Here is a 22,912-nt window from a genome sequence, read left to right as displayed (position 1 = left end):
GAAAAAAATAAAATCTGTGAAATTCTTAAGAGGTTATTTTCAGACATAAGGGTTGCCTCCTCGCATGACAACCCAAACTTCCCCAGGCAGCATTTGTCTGTGTGGTCTCTGAGTTTGTAGAATATGGAGGTCGATAACATTGTCCACAATTCAAATTCAGTTCATTGTAGTTGTTAAAAAATCTAACGTAAGCTGAAATTTTTAAATTATTTTGTTATTTCTGTTGCAGTGGGAGGATAAAAGATGAGTGGATCAAAGAAATACAATCAATATTTTTATGAGTCCATGCAGCTTTAGCACTTCTGCCACTGGATGGCACTGGGTGGTTTGAGTTTAATTGAATGTTGCTCTTTAACGTTTGTTATTGTGCAACAGGTAATAGAAAAAAATACCTTGTCTTTATTCACAAAATTTTAAATTTAAGGAGCTATTGCCACTTGTGTTATTGAAACAGGCAAATAGTCATCTAGAACGGCAGGGTTTGAGATTTTTTAAATATCTACACTACATTTCCCACAATGAGTTGCATTCCGTTCGCCTGGTTTGTCCGCCTCCTGGTTTTTTTTCTACATGTTGTCTTGAGATTTGTTACCCCGTTGGACAATGTTTCTGAACTCAAACAATGAAGCGCAACCTTATTCAGCAAATTTAACATCAATTTTAAAAGAAGTAAGAACATTTATTGAATATTTGCTACATGAAATAACGAGTTGTCATTTATTTAGGTTTTATTGATTATATGCGGCATCACATGTTCGGTTTTCGACGGGGCGACGCAGTTTGACTAAACACCGTGGCCGTGGTCTATGGTAACGTTACCCAGACGACTTGTTTCTATGGCAACACTTGCGCTGGGAATTAGAGAGAGGCACGACAGATATATCGAAAGGTTTTTTTTAGTTTTCGTTGCGTAAAATTCGCTAACTCTTTGGAATTATTACGTCAACGTTCCTAACGTTCGTGAGAATTGTGGCTGAGAACTTTAAGGAAACTCTAGGAAAAGTTGGCAACCTGCTACACCGCACCGTGTGTTTTAAGCTAGTCAGAAATCCGCTAACACCACCGGTTAACCAGACTAAGCTCTAAAGTCAGTTAATGCCAACGTTTAAATGTGCTTTTTCTGGCCACAGGAGAATGTTTAAATAGCCCAACTGAAGAGGAGGGGCTGATTAAAATAAAATGGATGAAGACTATTTAAAGACCATTCGTCAGGTAAATTTTATGATTCAGTTTATAATTTTATTAGAAAAATGTTCTTGTTGTCTTCTAAATATATTTTCCAACTCCACTCAATGCTCGTGTCTCTCCACTTGTGGACAGTTACTTGTCCAGCGTGTGTATTTGTCTGGTGCACCTGAGGAGTCATGGACAGAGGACACAATGAAGCTGCTGGACCCTTTTATTTTAGACACCTCTGTCTCTGATGTGATGGTGTATTTGCACCCTTTGAGGGGCATTCAGGTGGTCTACCAAAGGCCTTCAGAGGTACAGCAACATTTTTTAGAGAATCAGGGTGTTTGTCTTCATAAATAAATGTAAATACATATTTTAAAGGTGGAGGAGCTGTTCCAGTTTACCCGTCTAAAGGGAGCCATAATCACCGAGGAAACCTTTGATGCAGTCATCAGTTTTCAGATAGTGAGAGGAAATTCCCTCCACAAGCTGCTCCAAGCAATGTCAGGCTTCCACATGCCCCTGTTTTCCCACAACTCCTACAAGGCTATGATCTGGAAGGACAAGTATATTGAGGATATCTACTTCTTCATCACTTTCCTCACTGGTTGGTATTACACTGGTTTAATCACTGGTATGAATACAACACAAAGTCCTAATGAATCTCCTAATAATGGTCTGCATTTGCTCATTAATATGTATTGATCCAAAAAATATGCTAAACATTTGATTGATGTAACTTTACTTTTTTCCTGAGCAGAGGATGTGTACAAAGAAGAAGGCAGGATTATTCTACTCATCCCAGTTGAGGTGCTGCAGTGTTCTGTAGAGGAGGCCAGAAGAGACAAGAGCCTGATAAAGAGGATGGAGAGTGAGTTTTACAGGAAGGTTGTGGGTGGTTGCCCATCTCCATCGCTATAGTTTAAATCATCATGGCTAGAGCTCGGGGGTGGGGGCGGATGGGTAGGGGTGGGGGTAACTTCTGATTGATGTAACGATTAAATTTACATATTATTTAATGAACCATAAAATGTGAGATTCCATAGGAAATATGAAATCAATCTTATGGATCTGTGGATAACTTAAACCAGAAGATTGGAACTTTTTATTGCAGGGATTATGTAACAACTTTGTATTAACTCAGAGACAAAAGAAAGAGAGTCAAGTTTTAAAAGTTTAAAGATTTATTACTAAACAAATTAAAACTAGACTCACTTTAAACACTAAATGTATGGTGTAACTAAGGTTAAGTGAGACGGAGAATGGTGTAGTGTGGAATGTTGTTCAGAACCTGCAAATCCGGCGAAACGATTAGTTCTGTTGGGAGTAAAGATGATGTTTCGCGCTAAGCTTTTGATTTGGAGATTTATAACACACAATGAGACGCCATTGAGACGCCATTCTGCCGGCGTATGTACCCTTTTGCAGAAGTCCCCGTTAGAGCAGGAATGTCGAGGTTGAGCTTGACCCTCTCTGGAACCGAAGCCGGTAGGAAAAGCAGCGGTTGCTGACTCAAACCAGTCTTGAGATACTTCCGGGTCACGACAGTTTTGTTGGCATCTAACAAGACCCAAAACTGGGTCGTGATGGTTCAGCTTTTATTCTGAAAGGAACCATTGCAGCAGGTGGAACAGCAACATATTTTATCCAGCTTGTTGTTGGTTCTTTCGGCTGAAGAGGAAAGTTACGGATTGGCCACTCCGACAACTTCACTAGAAAGCTTTGAACTCCCTTTAAAGATGACGTGGGCATAGTTTTATACTTCAGATGTTTTGGTTTATGGTCTAATGAAAACATGACAGATTTACCAAGCACCACCAAAACCCCGCCTCCGTCAGATCTGGAAGATTCTGATTGGATCAGTAAAAGCAATGTGTCATGTGGCTTAATCTTACGTGTAATCAGTCTCTAGTGGAAACATTTAAAGTTATATTACGTATTATATTCTATGGGATTATAATATCAAGTAATTAATATTTTCATTTCACAAATTGGTTCACATTTTATTATTGACTAACACTTTGTTTGATTAACTTATTAAAAATAGAGTTCTTTGATTTATTAAAAAGAAAGAGTTCTTTGTCTTCATTCTTCTCTTGAGCTGGAAAATAAGAAACAGTTTAGAAGCAGATGCATGAGACCTTGAGCAATATCTCATGCAGATTAGTTCTTGCTGAGGAGAGGGTGGAAACGACGTTTAGGTGGAAAACAGTCATTTCATTCTGTTACATTGAGTTCACACATTTGCAAAACATTTGGGAGGTTTTAAAGGTGTGGAACTCTGAAAAAAACTTTTTTACAATTTGATTCCTGATTATAATCGCTCACCTTTGAGTTTTTCATGCAGGCTGAACATGAAAAAGTCCTACACCTATCTACTGCATTAGCTTCTGGTAGAAAATAGATGGTGAAACTCTAGGATTTGGAAAGTCTGACAGATCTACATCACACTGTCGCTTAACAATCATGGACTCACCCATCTTGACTCTTGACAGCGAAGGCAGTTGTTGGTTTAACGTTGAGGAAACAGCAGAGAACCTCTCGACTAGTAGAAGCTAACCGTTAGCATTAGCAACTCCACACAGCAGAACTTCATCAAGCTTGTGTTATTTGTGGACATAAAACATCAGCTTTGCAAGTCAGCAGTAGAGCCATGTTGTTGTTATCCAATCAGGCGATACATTAAAATATCTGGAAATACTCCAAATCCTGTTGTCTGAAGTTCAGCTGTGATGTGGCCCACTTCTAGTTCCTGAAACTGTTGCATCGGTGTACATTTACCTGGAGTACGACTTACAGGGTATTCACTCCTACTAGAGACCACTGCACATGTATAGATTAAATGAATGTTTAAAGTAAAAAGCCTTTAAAGTAACACTAACAAGTTTTTAACACAGCTATTGCTGTCACACTGGTTTCAGTGGTTCTTGAGCCAGAATCAAGCAGCTTCACATGGAGCACCTGCAGCCCTCTGCTGACCAGAAATTGCACTAAAAAACTTTGGTGGTTCAGGAGGGCACTATTTGGAGGTCTGTACCTGCTTTATGGCAACTGCTGTCGTTAGCTAATGTAAAGAAGAAGAAGAAAATATCATTTCTATAGCGCCTCTCAAGGTAAAAATCACGAGGCGCTTCACAAAAACAAAAAAATATAAAAAAGCATTTAGAAAATGTTTTAAAATATATTTAAAATGAGCAAAAATAGGCAATTGGGATTTAAAAGAAAAAATGTTAAGAAAGAGAGAGAGTGAATAGGAAAGAGGGAAATCGGTGGATCCTGAGGAAGGTGGAATAGGTGGGGAGAGCAGAATAAAGAGAGGGGTTGAAGAAGGTCATACAAAAGCCAGCTTGAACAAGTGAGTCTTCAGCGGCTTTTTGAAGGAGACCACTGAGTCCACTGGTCTCAGGCTCAGGGGAGAGAGTTCCAGAGTCTGGGGGCCACAGCAGCAGATGATCTGTCACCTTTGGTCTTTAGCCAGGTGCTGCACAACCAGTAGGCTTTGATCACTGGACCTCAGGGACCTGCTGGGGGTGTAGGGACTAAGAAGATCACCAATGTAAGATGGTGCTTGTCCATGTAAGGCCCTGTAGACCAGAACCAGGATCTTGAAATGAACCCTGAAGTTGACTGGCAGCCAGTGAAGCTGGAGGAGAAACGGGGTGATGTGGGTGTGTTTGGAGGACTTGGTCAGAAGCTGAGCACAGGCGTTCTGAACCACCTGTAGACGGTTCAGGGAGGTTCTGCTCAGACACGTGAAAAGAGAGTTACAGTAGTCTAAGCGTGAGGAGATGAAGGTGTGGAGAACAGTCTCAAGTTCAGAGCGGGACAGAATGGGACTCAGCTTAGCAATGTTCCTGAGATGGAAGAAGGAATAGCGAACAAGAGAACTTACATGAGAATCCAGGGTGAGAGCTGGGTCAAAGGTCACACCAAGATTCCTGACAGAAGGTTTGGTGTGGGAAGCAAGCTGACCAAGAGAGTCTCTGACTTTGGGAACCAGCTTGTCTGGGGCACAGATGAGGATCTCAGTCTTATCTTCATTCAGCTGAAGAAAGCTCCCAGCCATCCAGGTTTTGATAGAGTCTAAGCAGGTGTGTAACAGCTGCAGCTTAGACATCTCATGGGGCTTAAAGGAGATGTACAGTTGGATGCCATCTGCATAAAGATGGTAGGAGATTCCTTTGAAGGAGCTCAGGATGGGCTGAAGAGGAAGCAAATAGAGGAGGAAGAGCAGAGGCCCCAGCACAGAACCTTGTGGGACACCATGGGTAAGAGAGGTGGTGGAGGACCTAAACTTGGAGACGGCCACAGAAAAGGAGCGCTCAGAGAGATAAGATTACAGAGTTCTTAAAGTAAGCTGGGACCTGACCAGAGACCAGAGAAGCATTAATTGTAGAGAGCACGCTGGGACCGATGGACTGAAAAGCATGCTTTCGTTCTTTTTTAAACACAGAAACAGTTTTGTTTACCTGTTTGTAGCTACAGTTTCGCCGACGAAAGCATGGAATTAGAAAGACACAGCAAGAACACACCTAAGATGGACTGAAAAGCACTTTTAAACAAAGATGAGGGTAAGATGTCGAGGGGGCATGCAGAGGTCTTCATAGAGTTAACTAGTTTGATAAACTCAGGCAAAGAAACAGGAGCAAAGCTATCTAGGATGATGGGCCTGGTTGGAGACGGGAGAGGCAGCAATAAGGCCGAAGGAGAGATGTTAGATCTAACGTTATTGACTTTGTCCACAAAGAAAGACAGAACGTTCTCACAGTCTGCAACAGAGTAGATGGAGGCTGTAGGAGTGGCAGGAGAGACGATGCTGCTGATGGTGTTAAACAGCACCTTGGGGTTCCCTTTGCTCTGGGACACCAGGTTGGAGAAATAGGAAACCCTAGCGTCTCTGACTGCAGAGTAAAAGGATGACTGAAGCTCCTTTAGGTGCAGCAGATGGACGTGGAGATGGGTTTTCTTCCACAAACGCTCAATTTTTCTGCATTGGCGCTTCAGGCTGCGAAGGCTGTCATTAAACCAGGGAGTAGGGTTCACTGCAGGAACTGATCTGGTTCTGACAGGACATATGTTGTCCAGAATGGAGAGGCAGTGCTCGTTAAATTGAGAAGTTAAGGAATCTGGGTCGTTATCAGAAGAACAGGCTAGCAGTTAGCGCTTTCAGTCCACCAACAGCCAATAAAAAGTACAAGAAGAAAGAAAAAGAGGTTTGCTTTTTGTTGTCATCTTGGTGGAACCTGGAAGTAAAATGAAGGGAGTAATGTCTTTGGAGGTGACGGAAGGAGCTAAAAGAGAGGGAGGCCTACACTCACTTGGGTCTGTGTGTACACAGATATCTAGAATAACAAAACAGATTCACACACATTTATAAATGACTAAAACACCAAATAATTACTAATTCAAAAAGGTTTCTATGGCTACAAATTGTTAAACACTTCTGTATGAATCACCTGATACATTTACACACAGGTCAGTCCAAAAGTTAGCCAGGGGGTTTTGGCACTCATTTTATGCTTCTGGGAGCCTGACGGGTTCACATGGTGCGTTGAAGTGAAGCAAAGATGTTTTCTGTGAATAAGAGAACAGCTCAGCTCCCTTAGCTATCACTCAGCCCTACATCCACTTTGTAGCATTCCACTGTGGTTTAGACATAAATGCATCTATGAGCCTTAGGAATGTAACCCATCTCCCACTATAATCCATTTCTCTTCTTTTTTATGTCCCCCGTTCTCTGCTGCAGTTCTGATGATCCATTGGACGGATCAGATCAGGGATCTGCTGAATGAGGATGAAACAGACAGCTGTGGCCTGCTGCAACAGATCGAGTTCTGGGCGGTTCGCTCCACCAAGCTGTCTGAGATCCACCAGCAGCTGGAGAAGCCAGAAGTCAGACACATCCAGATTATTCTGCAGCAAACAAAGTCTTTGTATCTTGAGAACTTCATTCGACTTCAAGAGGAATTAAAGGTGAGTCCAGGCATTATCACATCAAATCAGTAGCCAGCTAAACATCAAAATGGCTGACCAATCTTAGACAGCATTAGCCAGAAACGGCAAGAGGTTTTTGACCAAAGAGGTGAGAAAAGCCCCGCCCCTTTGGAACTCACATTGGTCAGAAAGTTGGATTTTACACAACAGCTTTGGTCTTTTGATCTCTTTAATTTTCCAATTTTACACAATAAACAGTTTAACCCACGCAGGCTGAAAATAAGTTTAAATTAAGGGCAAACAGCTAAGTACTTCAGGGGTACTTCTGAGTTAAAAAATGCTCATGAAATACGTATGTGGGGTAACCAGGTAGGTTTTATCGTTGCAAATCTGCAACGCCTGCCTCCAGAGGGTTAATGGTTCTTGAAGAGAACTTAAAATGTGAAACTATTCATACTTCCATATCTTCATACATATAGTGGCTAGATATGATGACTATGACATGGCACTGTCCTAATCTGTGTGTGTGTGTGTGTGTGTGTGTGTGTGTGTGTGTGTGTGTGTGTGTGTGTGTGTGTGTGTGTGTGTGTGTGTGTGTGTGTGTGTGTGTGTGTGTGTGTGTGTGTGTGTGTGTGTGTGTGTGTGTGTGTGCGTGCGTGCATGTGTGTGTGTGTGTGTGTGTGTGTGTGTGTGCCTCCTAGGCTTATAGACAGCAGGCCGAGTCCAACAGGAAGTTCCTGTCCATCCTGAAGGTGCCCTGTGAGGGGCTCTCCAAGCTCAGTCCCAGAGAAATGGCTTCAAAGCTGGAACACATTATTTCACTCATTCATATCATCTGGGCCAACTCCCCCTACTATAAAGACAAAGACAGGATCACTAGACTCTTCTGCCAGGTACCAGGATGTGGAATTCCGAGTCGCTTTAGTTCAAATTGATCCTATTTCCTCCTTACATCTTTACATTTACCTGTCACGTGGAGAGAAGGCTCTCAGTTAGCACAACACATTTTAGCTCGTTAGCTTAACTATAGGCAGACTTATGTTTATGTTTATTTATTTGGCAGACGCTTTTATCCAAAGCGACATACAATTGTTAACCCTTAGGGCATGTTGCAATCTTTGGGGGAAACCGTATACCCGGAGGAATTCCACGCATGCATGGGGAGAACATACAGCTCCACTCAGAAAGGCTGCAGCCGGTTTTCGAACCTGCAACTTTCTTGCTGCGAAGCAACAGTGCTAACAACTGCGCCACCATGCAGCACGTGACTTATAGTCATATATGTGTTTGCTAATGTTGGTTAGCTCCGGCAGCCATCTTTAAACAGGTTCGCTGCAGAAGTATGTTCAGCGATGAGTTCCTGAAAGTCTCACTAACATCTACCCGGTGGTTCATTAGAGAATAAACAGGCAGAAATATGACCACCCATTTTCCAGCGTCAGGCAGTAACAAAGGTTCTGTTGGACATTTCATTTTTCATTTTCTGCCGTAGTAATCAGTCTAGGTCATTATTCTTCAGGATTTTAGAATGATGTGATTCAGCAAAGGCAAAAAGGCCGACAGAGAAAATAAGAATGCTGCCTCAGACAGCTGCTGACGGATGGCGGCTGATGTTTTCTCTTATTTGTTTCATTCATATCTGCCAAAATTGATTTATTGATGATTTACCTATACTTGATTTGTTTTATTTTCCTTACTAAGATAGAAACAGCAAACTAAAACAGGTTATAGGTTTTCTACCAAGCTCTTAAAGTGACAAATATTTTTGTGCTGCTGCATTTCAGATGAATAATGAGCTGATTCATCTGTGCACCCAGAGCATCTCTCTGGACAAGATCTTTGGATCTTCTTTGTTATCCAGCAAGCAGGTCCTGAACGACTGTGTCTACTGCTGCCTGTCCTGGAAGGACACCTATCAGCATGTCTCAGAGCGTCTCCAAAAGTAGGACTCATTTGGGTTTGTCTGTAAATCTCTTATCCTGTTATGATGTTCAGCAATAAACAGCTCTGATTTACTTCAGTTCAAATACAAACAAACCCTTATTTATCAGGGTTACGGTGAGATTACATCGTTTAAGAGTGTGTTTCTGTGCAAAAGTCAAGATCTAACTTTTCTTATAGCTTCCTGAGTGGCCTCTGTGTGGAGAAATGGCTTTTGCTTCCTACAGCAACAATCAGCTCTGGACTAAAACTAGAGAGTGCTGCCGCTGTCTTAAATTGACTTCAATGTGTGACATTACTTAATGAAAATATCTCTTCAAATCAGAGTGGTTTCCATGTAAATCTTTGGTTATTTACTAGTAAAAAAAATCATGTGTTCTGTACATCCAGGGGTAATGCTTCTGCCAAAAAAACCATGTTTTGACATATTACAGACAATAAATTCAATTAAATTCTAATTTATTCATAAAGCGCCAAATCACGACAAGAGTCGTCTCAAGGCACTTCACACAGTAAACATTCCAATCCAGGTCAGTTCATTAGGCCAATCAGTAAAAAGTTTCCTATATAAGGAACCCAGCAGATTACATCGAGTCTTTACAGCAATCCTCATACTAAGCAAGCATGCAGCGACAGTGGAGAGGAAAACTTCCTTTTAACAGAAAGAAACCTCCTGGCTCAGTATAAGCAGCGACTCACTGGGAATCGAGAAGACAGAGCAGACACACACACACACACACACACACACACACACACACACACACACACACACACACACACACACACACACACACACACCAACATCCACCCACACACAACATATATACCAAGTAGTGTTTCTATGGTTACATTGTGATTTCTTAGTAAATATTCTATTTGATGAGAGGTAAACTTTACAGTATTTATCCTAGTGAATTTATAATTAATTCAACGGGTAAACTAGTAGTAGCACATTCAATGTCAAAGGAAGTTAATGTTATTATCAGGAGAGGGAGAATGTTTTAGTGGTTAGCAGCAGTGTGATAGACGATGGCCCCCACCATGAAGCCACCACAGCTCAGCAGAACATCATTGTAGCTTCTTCTGGGGAGAAAAACACTTAGAGAAAAAAATAAAGTTAACAGCTGAAATAGCAGGAAATAATACAGTTAAAGAGCAGACTGTAGAAGAAAGCATTAGAGTGTGGAAAGTGGTCAATGTATCCTCCAGCAGTCTAAGCCTATAGCAGCATAACTACAGAGATAACTCTGGATAACCTAGCCTTTTAGAAGGAGGCATGTTGGAGGCAGGGCAAGGGAGGGCCGTCTTTACTGACTGTACACTCCACCTCCCTCTACACACCCACTTGTCCAGATCTAGGCTAACATCAGATTTTAACCATAGGCCCTATCAAATAAAAATGTTTTAAGCCTAGTCTTAAAAGTAGACAAGGTGTCTGCCTCACAGAATAAAGCTGGGAGTTGGTTCCACAGGAGAGCAGCCTGATAACTAAAAGATCTGCCTCCCATCCTATTTTTAGATATTCTGGGAACCACCAGTAAACCTGCAGTCTGAGAGCGAAGTGTTTGGTTAGGAACATATGGAACAATCAGGTCACTGATGTATGATGGAGCTTGATTATTAAGAGCTTTATATGTGAGAAGAAGGATCTTAAAATCTATTCTGAATTAAACAGGTAGCCAATGTAGGGAAGCTAAGACAGGAGAGATATGATCTCTCTTTTTAATTCTCATCAGAACTCTAGCTGCAGCATTTTGGACAAGCTGAAGACTTTTAACTACATTCTGTGGACTTCCTGAGAGTAATGAATTACAGTAACCCAGTCTTGATGTAATAAATGCATGAACTAGTTTTTCAGCATCACTCCTGGAAAGGATGCTTCTAATCTTAGCAATATTCTGAAGGTGGAAAAGGAAATCCTACAAACCTGTTTAACGTGGGATTTGAATGACATGTCTTGGTCAAAGATACAATTAACGGACAGTTTGAATTTTATTTATTATTTATTTCATATTTTTTAATTATTTACTTGAGCCAGCATGTGCTAAAAAGGTCCTTTACAGGGTTACTGAAAGCCCAACCAGACAAAGAACAGAAGAGTCAATTATCATAACATAGACTGCGATGCGCATGCGTCAGGATTAAGGACGGGGAAAACGCCGAGCTCTGACATTGTGTTAAAATTGTGGTGTTTTATCTGGAAAAAGCGACTTTAAGGTTGGTGGATCTGAAAGATAAGACTGTTGAAAGTGTCATGCCCTCGAAAAAAGCGAAACTGCCGCGCCAACAAAAAGAAAATTACAAAGTGGAAGTGTCTCAACAGGTGGGACAAAGTGACATGGCAGGTGCGCAAGAAAGCAAGGAGCTGTCAGAACTGATACGATCGTTAATAAGGGAGGAGATGAGTGTGGTGGTTGAAAAACTTAATACCATCACAAATGATATTTCAACTTGTGTAAGAAGACTGGGCGAAGTAGATGGAACCTTGTCTGATATGGATACCCGCATAATAAAGTTGGATGCGGAGTGCGGAACACTGGAGAGGAAAAATGCAGAGCTGATGGGGAAAGTTGAGCGGCTTGAAATGGATAGCCGTAAAAACAATCTCCGTGTTTTTGGATTACCAGTTGAGGTGGAATAAGGCAAGCCAACAGCTTATATGAATGAACTATTTAAAGATTTATTTCAAGGAAAGCTGGCGTCTGAGCCTGAAGTGGAATGGGCGCACCGGATTGGACAAGAGAAGAAAGCGGGTGGAAGAGGGATGGTTGTGCACCTGCAAAAGTTGTCAATGAAGGAGAAGATTATAGAAGTGATGAAAAAGGAACGTGTCTTACAAGTACGAGGAATGAAGTTAAAGATTTTTCTGGATCTGACAAGGGAGATGGCAAAGAAACGGGCCGGTTTCTGGGAGATCAGAGCTAAACTGAAGAACGCAGGAGTGAGACACGATATGGTCTTTCCAGCTACGCTGATCCTAACTTTTAGAGGAGAGACAAAAAAAATTCAGGAACGAAGTGAGCCTGAGATGTACTGTAAAACTGTGATTGAGCCTGAACTTAAGAAATAATGACAATTGATATCAATTAAATAAGAGCTAAAAGGCGTGAAGATGACGTTTCAAGAATTGGACTGAGAGCACTATTGTAGATCTCGCTATGGTTAACTATTGTTTGAACCCACATAATGATTTATTTTTGAAAGATTATGTCACGAGCTGGCAGAACGAAGCAGAAATGTATTTTCATTACAATGTTAAAGATTTTTGTGACTGTGTGTGTGTGTGTGTGTGTGTGTGTGTGTGTGTGTGTGTGTGTGTGTGTGTGTGTGTGTGGTTGGTGTTGGAATAAAGGCTATAATGGAAGCTCAGTGTGAAATCATAAATAGAAGAAATTCAAAACGAATCTTCAATGGCTGATAAAATGTTGTTGCAAAAAGGAGGGTTTAAATTAGCTCATTTGAATGTGTGTAGTTTAAGGAATAAAATAGATTATATTCAAGATATTGTAGAAAAGTATAATTTACAGGTAATGGCAATAACAGAAACACATTTGGATTTGACAATAAATAGTTCTTTATTAGACATAAATGGGTACAGTCTTTTTAGATTGGATAGAACTTTACATGGAGGCGGTGTCGCTTGTTATTTTCAAAATCATATTCCTGTTAAGGTAAGAACAGAGTTCACAATTACAGGTGTGGAAGCACTCTGGTTACAGTTACAATTTCCTCATTTGAATTGTTTTAGTTGGATGTTGCTACAGACCGCCGGATGCTGCTATAATGTATCTCCATAAAATAGGTGAAATGTTAGATATGGTTTGTGACACAGGAAATGAGATTTACCTATTAGGGGACTTAAACATAGATTGGAAATCAAGAAATTGCTCATTAAAGAGCAAATTAATCTCATTTGCTAATACTTTTAATTTGTCACAAGTTGTAAAAGATTTCACAAGATTGCAGGTTAAAAATAATGGTGTCTGCTCTAAAACGAGTATTGATTTAATTTTTACTAATATGGCTGAATTATGGTCTGAGGCAATTTCTGTTCCAGTTGGTTGCAGTGACCATAATTTGGTTGCTATTAAAAGAAAAGTTAAGGTGCCAAAAGGTCAACAATTTATATATAAAATAATTTTTAAAATGAGTGGTTTTGTAGAAGAAATAAGAAACATAGATTGGACAGACGTAACAAAGGAGAAGGATCCAGGTAAAGCTGTAGAGATCTTTGACAATGTGTTAACAAAGGTGATAAATAAACATGCACCGATGAGGAAACAGGCAGTAAGAAATGTAGCTTCTCCATGGCTGGATAAAGAACTTAAGGAACGTATGAGGCAGAGGGACAAATTAAAATTAGAAGCAATCAATTGGAAACATGGTGTGAATATCGCAAAATAAGGAACATTGTAACCAAACTGAATAAAAACAAAAAACAATTAGATTATCATAGAAGAATCATAGAAGCTAAATTAGATAATGCAAAGGTGTGGGGTGCATTAAATGAACTTATGGGGGTTAAAAAAAGGAAGGCACCTACTGTTCTAGAGGCAGATGGAGTTTTTTTAACCAAACCAAAAGAAATAGCTGATTATTTAAAACTGTTTTTATCAATAACATTAAAACATTGAATAATACCAGGGAAGAGAGAAAAGATGAAAATGCATCTTATCAAAGAATTAAGGATGATATAATGCAAATGAAAGACTGTGAGTTTAAGTTTATGGAGGTATCAGAGGATTACATTAAAAAATTAATCTTAAATAGTAAATATTGATATAAGATTGCTAAAATTGGTGGTAATTTTATTTTACTGCCAGTTTCACATATAATTAACGTAAGTTTTTTTTTAAGAAAAGTATTTTTCCAGCCCAATGGAAAAAGGCAAAAGTAAGTCCATTAATCAAAAATAACCGAGAACCACTGTCTGGTAAAAATAGTCGGCCAATAAGTTTGCTACCAGCATTAAGCAAAATTTTGGAAAGAGTAGCATATGAACAAATACAAGAATATTTTATAACAAATAGATTAAACACAATTTATCAACATGCATATAAGGCGGGTCACTCCACTACTACTGCACTTGCTCAGATTACTGATCATTGGTTAGAAGAAATAGATGATAAAAAGGTTAGTTGGTACTATATTTTTAGATTTGAGTGCAGCTTTTGATGTGATTGATCATAAAATCTTATTAAAAAAATTAGAACGTGTCACACCCTGTCCTGTCTCCCTTTATGGTTTGGTCTTGTGTCTCTGTTAATTGCTCCCACCTGCCTCTCGTTTTCCAATCACCCTAGTTCCCAACCCTTTTGTATTTAAACCCCTTCAGTTCTTTGTCTCGTGTTGGATCATTGTTTCTATGTCTAGCATGTTCGAGATTAAAGCCTTTGTAAACCGTTTCTGCCTACCTGCCTTCTTCACCCGCGTTTGGATCCTTGCCTCCGCTCACCTCGCCCACACGCCGTAACAGAACGTTATAGATTTCAGTCATCCGCCATTAAGTAGACAGAAAGTTATTTAACGAATCGTAAATTCAACTTCTATTTTAATGGCAGTTATTCTGAAACAGGTCAGTTAGATTGTGGAGTGCCACAGGGCAGTTGTTTGGGCCCTCTTTTGTTTTCTATTTTTATTAATGACTTACCTTTGATTTTAAAACATGCAACCATGGCTATGCAGATGACACTACATCATTTGCATCAGAGAAAACAGAAGGCCAATTAAATGCTATTTTGAAAAAGGAGTTGGATTTAGTTACACAATGGATTAGAATGAACAAACTAGAAATCAATGCAGAAAAAACTAAATGCATGATAGTTGGAAATACATATACACTACAGATGACACCTAGACTGCATTTGAAGCTAGGTAATATAGAGATAGAGCAGGTAGAAGAAGCAAGATTGTTGGGGGTAATTGTGGATTCTAGATTGTCATGGACTAGTCACATAAATCATGTCCTGCTGAAACTTGGAAGAAGTATGGGCACAATCAAATATTGTGGTAAATTTATTCCTCGTTTGCAGATAAAAGCTTTAGTTCAAACATTAGTACTGTCTCATTTAGATTATGCATCAGTTATTTGGTCTAATACAAGTGAAATGAATTTAAATGAGTTACAAGTGGCACAAAATAAAGCTGCACGAATTGTTCTGGGTTGTAATTATAGAAAAAATGTAAGTATGATGCACGATAGGTTGGCCTGGTTAACAGTGAAATGTAGATTAAAGTATTCACTGATAACATTTATAAGAAAAATAATATCTACGAAAATACCTAAAATAATTTATGACAAGTTATCATTTTTTTCGGACAATCATGATTACATGACGAGACAGACAAGTGACACTACCGCGCTGCAGAGCAAATCAAAGGCAAAGAGCAGTTTATTACAGAGCCATGGTTGCATGGATGCCATACCTAGATTTTTGTTATTAGAGAACAACAGAAGATGTTTTCAAAAGAAGTTAAAGCTTTTTTTTTTGTTTACACAACAGTAAATTTTGCACAGTGAATTGTAAATGTGACTGATATGACAGCTTCTATAATTTTTGTTTGTTATGGATGTGATGTGATATGATTTTTGATTCTTGGATATATTTATTTATTGCTCTGTGTAAACTCTCCGTATTCACTTATTTAGATTTTTCATGAACGCTGAAGTGTGGTAAATTACTGGTATATCATTATTGCAATGGAGCTGGTATGATTATAATGAGCTCCTGGAGTTTGTTGTTGTTGGGTGTGTGTGTGGGGGGATGGGGATGGGGGTGTTTTGTAAAATATTTGTAATGAAATTGAAAGAGACCTCAGGAAGAATAGCTCCACACTATGGTGGGAGCTAATGAGGTTCTCAATAAATAAAATAAAAATAAATCCTATTCACATTTATTTTTATTAATCACTTCATATATATTCTTGTTATCTGTGCTCACCTGTCATGCTGTCCACCTTAATCAGAGAACAGAGTGATATAAATGTGTTCCTTATTCCCAGTGGATTGGCTTACCTCTGTTTTCTCCCACCAGGATTTCTGACTCCTTCTGTTCGCTGGACACCTCCAGGTTCTTTGTGGTGACTGACGCCTTCATTAAGAGGCTCACAGACCTGCTTGAGGTGACGCTCTGTTCTTTGTTCTTCTGCAGAGTCACAGATGCACATTACTTTGAACTGAGTCCAGTTCCTGCAGCTAATTAGGAATCTTTACTGTTCTGATTCAGATTATTTATATAAAACTTATTCACAGCAAATGTCATCTCAAAGTTCTACTCAAATTGCTTGTTCAACTCATACCAGGCCTAGATTGAATCAAAACCATAAACACCAGTAAGAAAAGCAGGAGAAAGCATCAGATCATCTGTTTAACACGTTGGCGACAGTGGGAAGGAAAGCTCCTCTTTAACAGAGAGTAAAACCGCTAAACTAAAGGGATGAGTCACAATCAGGTCAATTTCTGTGTCTTTGTTTGTCCTGGTTGAATTGTTGCTGTTTGTTTCTAGTTATTTAGTTATTTGTTTCTTTTTCTGACAGGTTTGTCTCTGCCAGTACCAGTTTAGCCACGGGGAGGAACGTCAGCAGAGGGAGGTGCTGTACTTCAGAGGTACAAGGGGACCAGAACTGACCCGCCGGCTGCAGGACATAGAGGCCAAGTTTCACACTGCTCTGCAGACGCTGCGCACGTTTGACGAGAGCATCTTCGATGTCAGCGACTCAACGTGGAGCAATGAATTCAGCAGGTTGACATATGGATTTGAATGTGTTTATATTTAAACCATGTTTTGTTGTTAGAAAACTGGACTGTATGTTACACATATGGACAGGATTAGCCAAAAGACCATGTTAGTGTGGTCACCCTGAACGATTATGGGGTTTTAGCTAAATAGGTGTAAAAACCCCGCCCCCTTTGAAACGTTAAAGCTCAGTTAGTCTCTAAACAGTCTTAAGTGATATTTACTGCTTTAAGTTCTTCTGCTGTTATTTTGTTTTTGTGCCTCTGAGTGTTTGTGTCTGTTCTGCTGCTTTAGTGTGATTTTAATGTTTGTATTTACAGCTTTTCATCTTTTGTGAAAGAGCTGGAAATAATGGTGAAGGACCTGATCACCTCAGCGTTTGGGTCCATAAACACGATTCAGGATGGGATCAGACTCATGGACATATTTCAGCATATGGCAACGCGTGAGGTGTGTCCTTCTCATCGATGATGTAACATGTTTCCTACCTGACCCTAATGATTTGCTATTTTGTCTTTGTTGCATTTCTGGAGCTATAACCCTTTCTCCTCTCTCTCCTCGCTCACCTGGCTCTCTCATGCAATCTCCCAGACCATTAGGGTCTCTCTAGAAGAGGAAGCAGAGAAGGTTGTCAGCCTCTTTAATGATGAGCTCCAAAGCGTAAACAGAGCTATGAACCGGGAGGAGTGGCCTTTTCCTGACCACATACCTAAAATTGTGGGCCAGGCTCTGTGGGCAAAGGCCTGCAAACACAAGCTGACTGAGTCTATGGAGGTACATCTATCAGACCTTTGTTTGTTCATTCATATCAGTAAGCAGAATAAGGCTCTTCCTTTCTTCCTTTTTGGTTCCTTCTCTGTTCCAGGCCCTTCAGTCGTCCCACTACCTAGTGAACTCTCACAGCTATAACCAGGTGCTAGCCGCCCACAGCCGGTTGAACCATGAGTTGGAGGAGGCTGTGAAGGAGAAGTTCTTAGAGTGGGTCCAGGAGCTGGACGAGCGCTTCTTCAAGAAACTGGAGCAGCCACTCCTGTTGCGCCAAAAGAGCTCCCCATCCAAGCTGGACATAAACTTTGATTAGTAGGTCAACAACAATCGTTTAAAGACTAACAGGCTTCACAGATCCCAATTTCTCTTTTAGGGTCATTTACCAGGTTTTCTGAATATTGTATTATATTAGTGAAAAGAATGGTTGGAGGTAAACCACAGAAGAAGAAATTGAGGAGGAAGGGGCCTGAGGTTAAAGACAATAAAATGGTTTTGAGAATCCTGTTATATAGAAATGTTAAGTAATTTATATACAGAGCTTATTTTATGTGGTTGGAACATTTCCTTAACTTTGTGTGAGTTAAGATGCTAAATGTGTTCCTGCAGATGTTCTGTGGTTCTGCTGTTTTCAGCAAAGAAATCATAAATGATTAGCCTGGCAAGTGGTCTCATAAATGTATAGTCTGACCACAACCCACAGAGCAGTTTTGGTGTTTTGCCTCTTCTGTGATGACGTTTACTCGTAATCTTTGACAGTTTCCTGTCATTGTAAGTCCTGTGACGGCTGTTAGATTAATTCTTTTTTTACTCCTCATTCATCTCCCAGAGGAGTCTAAATCATTCCTGTTAGCTGATCTGGGTACAGCCGTGCGTGACACTGACTCGTGTTGTTTTGTCGACAGCGACCCGCTGAGTCTGTTTTCTGAGATCAGGTGTTGGGAGCAACTGAATTGTGAGATTCCTCAGAGTGTTTCTGACATACAGAAGAATGGAGAAGGTATCAGGATCTTGAGGGAGCGAGCGCTGGTGCTAGTCAGGAGCTACAACAGGTCTGTCGCACTCGGTTCATTGTTGCTTTGCTACCTGACACGACGGGCCATTCAGAATCAGTGCACATAACTGGAAATGGACACGTCAGCACCAAACTGCTCCTACCTTTACCGTCTAACTCTCTTTGTGTTTTTGATCAGGATTTTTGAGAGGTTGTCTCCCAATGAGCTGGGTCTGTTCCGAGACCAAGTCCGTGTCGTGGATAGGGCGGTGGAGCCTGGTCGGTCCAAGCTGCTGTTCGTGAATAAAGGAGCTTCTGAGATCTTCATCAGAGACTGCCTCCGCCGTGTAGAGAAGGTTGTGGCAGACACACACACACATCACTTCCTTAGAGAATGTAGATGTTGTGGCAGGTGATTGTGTTGGTCACACATTAGCCTAAGCATGCTTTGCATCTTTTGTCTAAAGGAGATGTCCTACAGTTTAACCAAACCTCAGTCAGCAGCTCCTCTATCACCTCGTTTCTGTGTTGTTTTTTTAACCACTGCAGCTCCATTCGTTAGTTGATAGGTACAAGATTTCCAGCCAGTTAATCTCCAACCTCTGTCAACTGATCAGTGAAACCTTGCTGCTGAAAATAGATGCTGAAACTGCGTACAGGTAACAGCAGACCGCATTCCCTCGTCTGATGCAGTAAATAGATACAACCTTGGTCTGTTTTTCATGCTTTAACAGTTTAATTCAGAAGGTGAGTTAGGTCGTTTCTCCCACTCTCCTGTTCTTTAGGAATTTAGAGTTTGAGCAGACCCAGAAGGCTCACCAGATGGACTGTCTCCAGAAACTGCGCTCAGCACACCAGGAAATCGTTAGGAACATGACTGAGATCCACAGCATCTTCGCTAAGGATGGAGCTGAGGTTGGGGGCAGATTTGTGCTTCACGTTCAGCTACTTAGAATCACAAAAACAATGTAAACAACAAAAGTAGAAATATTGTTTCTGTTAGTTTCAATAAAACCAGCTCATTTGCTTCCATCGCTTCACTGATGCTTTTATATTGTCAGAAAGGTGTACGCTAGTACTTTGATGATCTTTGATTGCGTATCTTTTGTTTAAGGTCCAGGAGAACTGGGCGTCCTACACCAGTAAGGTGGACCACATGGTAGAAGAAGCATTCCGACTGAATATCAGCAACTCCATGAACAAGCTTTCCACAGCCATCAATGGCAACCAGAACCCAGGCGCTGCCTTGTTTGAAATCACCATAAATCTACAGCAAACCTCTCCCCAGACCTTTCCGAAGGTGCTCACAGACACAGTTACCATAGAGACATGAAAAGAATATTTGCTGTGTTTTGCTATGATGCATGTCTTCTCTGTTTTAGGAATAAAATATTGAGAACAAAAGCAGTTTTTATATCTTTTCCACGGCAGGTGACGTTCTCACCCTCTCTGAAGAAGCTGGCTGAGATGGTGAACATTTTGCCGCAGCTCATCAGGGCCATCTCAGAGTTTAAGCGCCTCCCTGGACTGCTCTCTCTTCCAGGGTCTCAAGAAAATCCAATCTTTAGGAGCATAGGTGGGAAGCTGTTTCTTTTGTAAATCTTCTATGAAATAGGATGTCTCCAAGCCACTTGGGGATCTGGTGTCTGGTAGGGATGCACCGATCAGGTTTTTTGCTGCTGATCACCGATACCGATATCAAAGAATGCTGATCTCCGATACCGATCACGTGGATTGGCCAGAAATTTTCTACAACATTATAATGAGTGCTACAAACTACATAATCTGGGAATAAAGGAAATGTAACCTAATCTAAAATGGTCTGGCTGATCGGTCTGCTTTGATCTATTTTGAAAACTCCGATCAAAACCGATAGGGGCACTATTGGCCGATTGGGATCAAATGCCGATCCATCGGTGCATCCCTAGCGTCTGGTGCTTTTTGGTCCTTCAGGACAAGATGAGAAAATTAGAGAGTCTCAGGCTGCCATCATGGCGGGCATGTCAGCCAATGCCATCTGCATGGAGGAGTATAAGAAGACCTGGTACAAATACAGAGACATCTGGGGGATGAACAAGGACAACATCATAAATAATTACAAAAGACAGAACCCTCCATTATCATCTATTGATGCAGACATACAAAGGTACTTACCCAGCTTTACCTTTCACTTTGCACACTAACAGCCATTCCTTCATGCCTGCTCCCAGTGACTGATAAACAATTACATTAACCAGTTGTATCTGTAAAGTGTTGAGCATCGTCCTAGAGGATCTTCTCATTCCCTCCCAGATACTCGGAGAAAGCTAACGGCGTTGACCAGGAGAAGGCATGTTCCTGCATCCAGTTTGTGAGAGTTGACTGTTCTCCACTCAAGCTGTCCTTGGTGGAGCACTGCCGCGAGTGGAAAGCCAAGTTAACAGAGCTTCTGAGTCAAGAGGCCTGCAGCCGCCTACAGGAGCTCTACTCCACCATTCAGGACAATGCTGACAGGTCTGTTTCTTTTACTGCGCTGTGACTTGTGGCACTAGTTAGAGACACTGAGTTGTGTGAAAATAGGCTAGAATTAGCATATGCTGTATGTTACAATAGGGAGCCTAAGCCGGGCGTACACTGTACGACTTTTTCACTTTTTTGAGCCGATTTTCCACTCGTGCGAGAATCCACGACATCGGGGCGAGTTTTGCGCTGAGCGTCGTGTAGTGTACAGGGGGTTACAAGAGGCGATTAACACCACGTGACCAGCTGCCGATCAGCAATCGTGAGCTCGCACAGACTTCTGGCGTGTTTAATATTTCGCTCGTCCCTCATGAGGGTATCGCACTGTTGAAGCGGCGCTGCGAGCAGCTGCGACCCAAAAAGTATCAGAACCGCTCACGGCGCATGTGCAATCCTGCATCAACACCGCTCGCCCGCTATTTCCCTAATAACACACGCTGTTCGTTTTAGTTTCTACACATTTTTTACTCACAAAGATTGTCAAGAAAGCGTGTTTGTCGTGTTCATGTCAAATTAAACTGATCACAAAACACAGATTTACTTTCTTTATTTCGTTTTCCTCATCCAACCCCCATAAATCCCTGTGTGTCCTCCTGCAGCACTCCCGAAGGACAACAGGCAATACAAGACAAAGTCTGACGTGTTGTGTGAAAACTGCTATTTTTAGCATATTTTTAGGGCCGACGTGTTGCTACCAGACGTACAGTGTGAGCAGTCGGGTCGCATGCGAGAACTGGGTCGTACAGTGTGAGCACACGACTCGTGAGATCTGCTCTGCGAGGAAGTCGTACAGTTTGAGCTGAAGCTGAGCGCTACGAGTGAAAAAGTCGCACAGTGTACGCCCGGCTTAAGTTCAGCAAACTTCCCACAGGAGGAAAGAACCATCATAAATCTGGTCATTTGGTAACAGCCACTTTGGGGAGAGGAGATTATGTGGTGACGTCACACATGCGACGTGCTGATTTCTAGTTTGTTGTCGTGCTAATTATGAACTTTTGCAAGCTAATAAATCTCAAAGTATGTGACTGACATGGATGAAACACCCATCATTAATTTTTATTTAAATAGCAGTACAACATATGTGTGATCCAGGGCGTGAGGCAAAGCGGGTTAGAAAATAGCATTTTTAGCTCCATTGACTTGCATTCATTTTTTCGTTCTTCCGGGGACCCGTGATGCAGAAGTTAGGCTCCCTATTGCAACAAGTCATATTTATGTAAACACGTATTTTTTGGAAACTCCTGTTGTGGCAAAAAAACAAGGTAAACTATTTAGCGGTGAGTCAACGGCTTACTCACCACTAAATAGTTTACCTTGTTTTTGCCACAACAGGAGTTGGGATGCATTTGCATCCCCGTACAAGAAACTGTTTAACTGCTGCCTGTAAGAAAAGAAGGCAGGTGGGTCAGGAAAAGCCACTCTTACTGATGAGTATCAGATGTTGTTGATCATATTTAGTTCATGCACGATCAGCGATTTGTGTTGCTGATTCCCATCAAATTAGGAGATATTAATGCTATAAAGTTGATCTTTTGTTTGTTTTCAGGTTGAAACAAACCCCAGAGACTTTGGCTGATCTTGAAAAGAGCTTTACACTTCTGAATACTCTCAGAGCCAATTCTGACAAGACATTCACTCAAGTCTCTGTGATCCGGGAGCAGTTTGCTGTTCTGCAGAAGTATGAAGTTCCTGTGGAAGATTCTGTAAGTATGTTTCAGGTGCAGGTGTGCAGGGACCTCTGTCTCCAGATGCATACTTGGCATCAAAGTGAAGCAGCGATTTGGCGTTGATGTGGTTTAATTATGTAGAAACCTACTTTTGTTGGACAAATCATCTTTATATAATTAAACCAAGAAGGTTTTAGAAGATT

The 22,912-nt window shown here is 41.0% G+C and overlaps 1 protein-coding gene across 1 annotated transcript in view; it reads left to right on the top strand.

Moving 5' to 3' along the window:
• Nucleotides 1-827: 827 nt before the first annotated feature.
• dnah2 (dynein, axonemal, heavy chain 2) overlaps nt 828-22,912 on the top strand; it is a 64,265-nt gene continuing 42,180 nt past the window's right edge. The window contains exons 1-21 of the mRNA XM_015946266.3: nt 828-1,212; nt 1,321-1,485; nt 1,555-1,780; nt 1,934-2,044; nt 6,920-7,146; nt 7,809-8,000; nt 8,892-9,049; nt 16,083-16,170; nt 16,585-16,790; nt 17,105-17,234; nt 17,376-17,558; nt 17,650-17,864; nt 18,455-18,601; nt 18,743-18,899; nt 19,093-19,202; nt 19,329-19,458; nt 19,658-19,843; nt 19,975-20,119; nt 20,497-20,689; nt 20,836-21,036; nt 22,589-22,745. Of these exons, the coding sequence (XP_015801752.3) occupies nt 1,180-1,212; nt 1,321-1,485; nt 1,555-1,780; nt 1,934-2,044; nt 6,920-7,146; nt 7,809-8,000; nt 8,892-9,049; nt 16,083-16,170; nt 16,585-16,790; nt 17,105-17,234; nt 17,376-17,558; nt 17,650-17,864; nt 18,455-18,601; nt 18,743-18,899; nt 19,093-19,202; nt 19,329-19,458; nt 19,658-19,843; nt 19,975-20,119; nt 20,497-20,689; nt 20,836-21,036; nt 22,589-22,745 (3,360 nt within the window). The 5' untranslated portion in view covers nt 828-1,179. The remainder of the gene's footprint in view (nt 1,213-1,320; nt 1,486-1,554; nt 1,781-1,933; nt 2,045-6,919; nt 7,147-7,808; nt 8,001-8,891; nt 9,050-16,082; nt 16,171-16,584; nt 16,791-17,104; nt 17,235-17,375; nt 17,559-17,649; nt 17,865-18,454; nt 18,602-18,742; nt 18,900-19,092; nt 19,203-19,328; nt 19,459-19,657; nt 19,844-19,974; nt 20,120-20,496; nt 20,690-20,835; nt 21,037-22,588; nt 22,746-22,912) is intronic.

Source organism: Nothobranchius furzeri, chromosome 2 (genome assembly GCF_043380555.1).
Source record: "Nothobranchius furzeri strain GRZ-AD chromosome 2, NfurGRZ-RIMD1, whole genome shotgun sequence".
Classification (NCBI taxonomy): Eukaryota; Metazoa; Chordata; class Actinopteri; order Cyprinodontiformes; family Nothobranchiidae; genus Nothobranchius; species Nothobranchius furzeri.
Note: the sequence above shows the minus strand (reverse complement) of the source record. Positions and strands in the feature narration are given on the sequence as shown.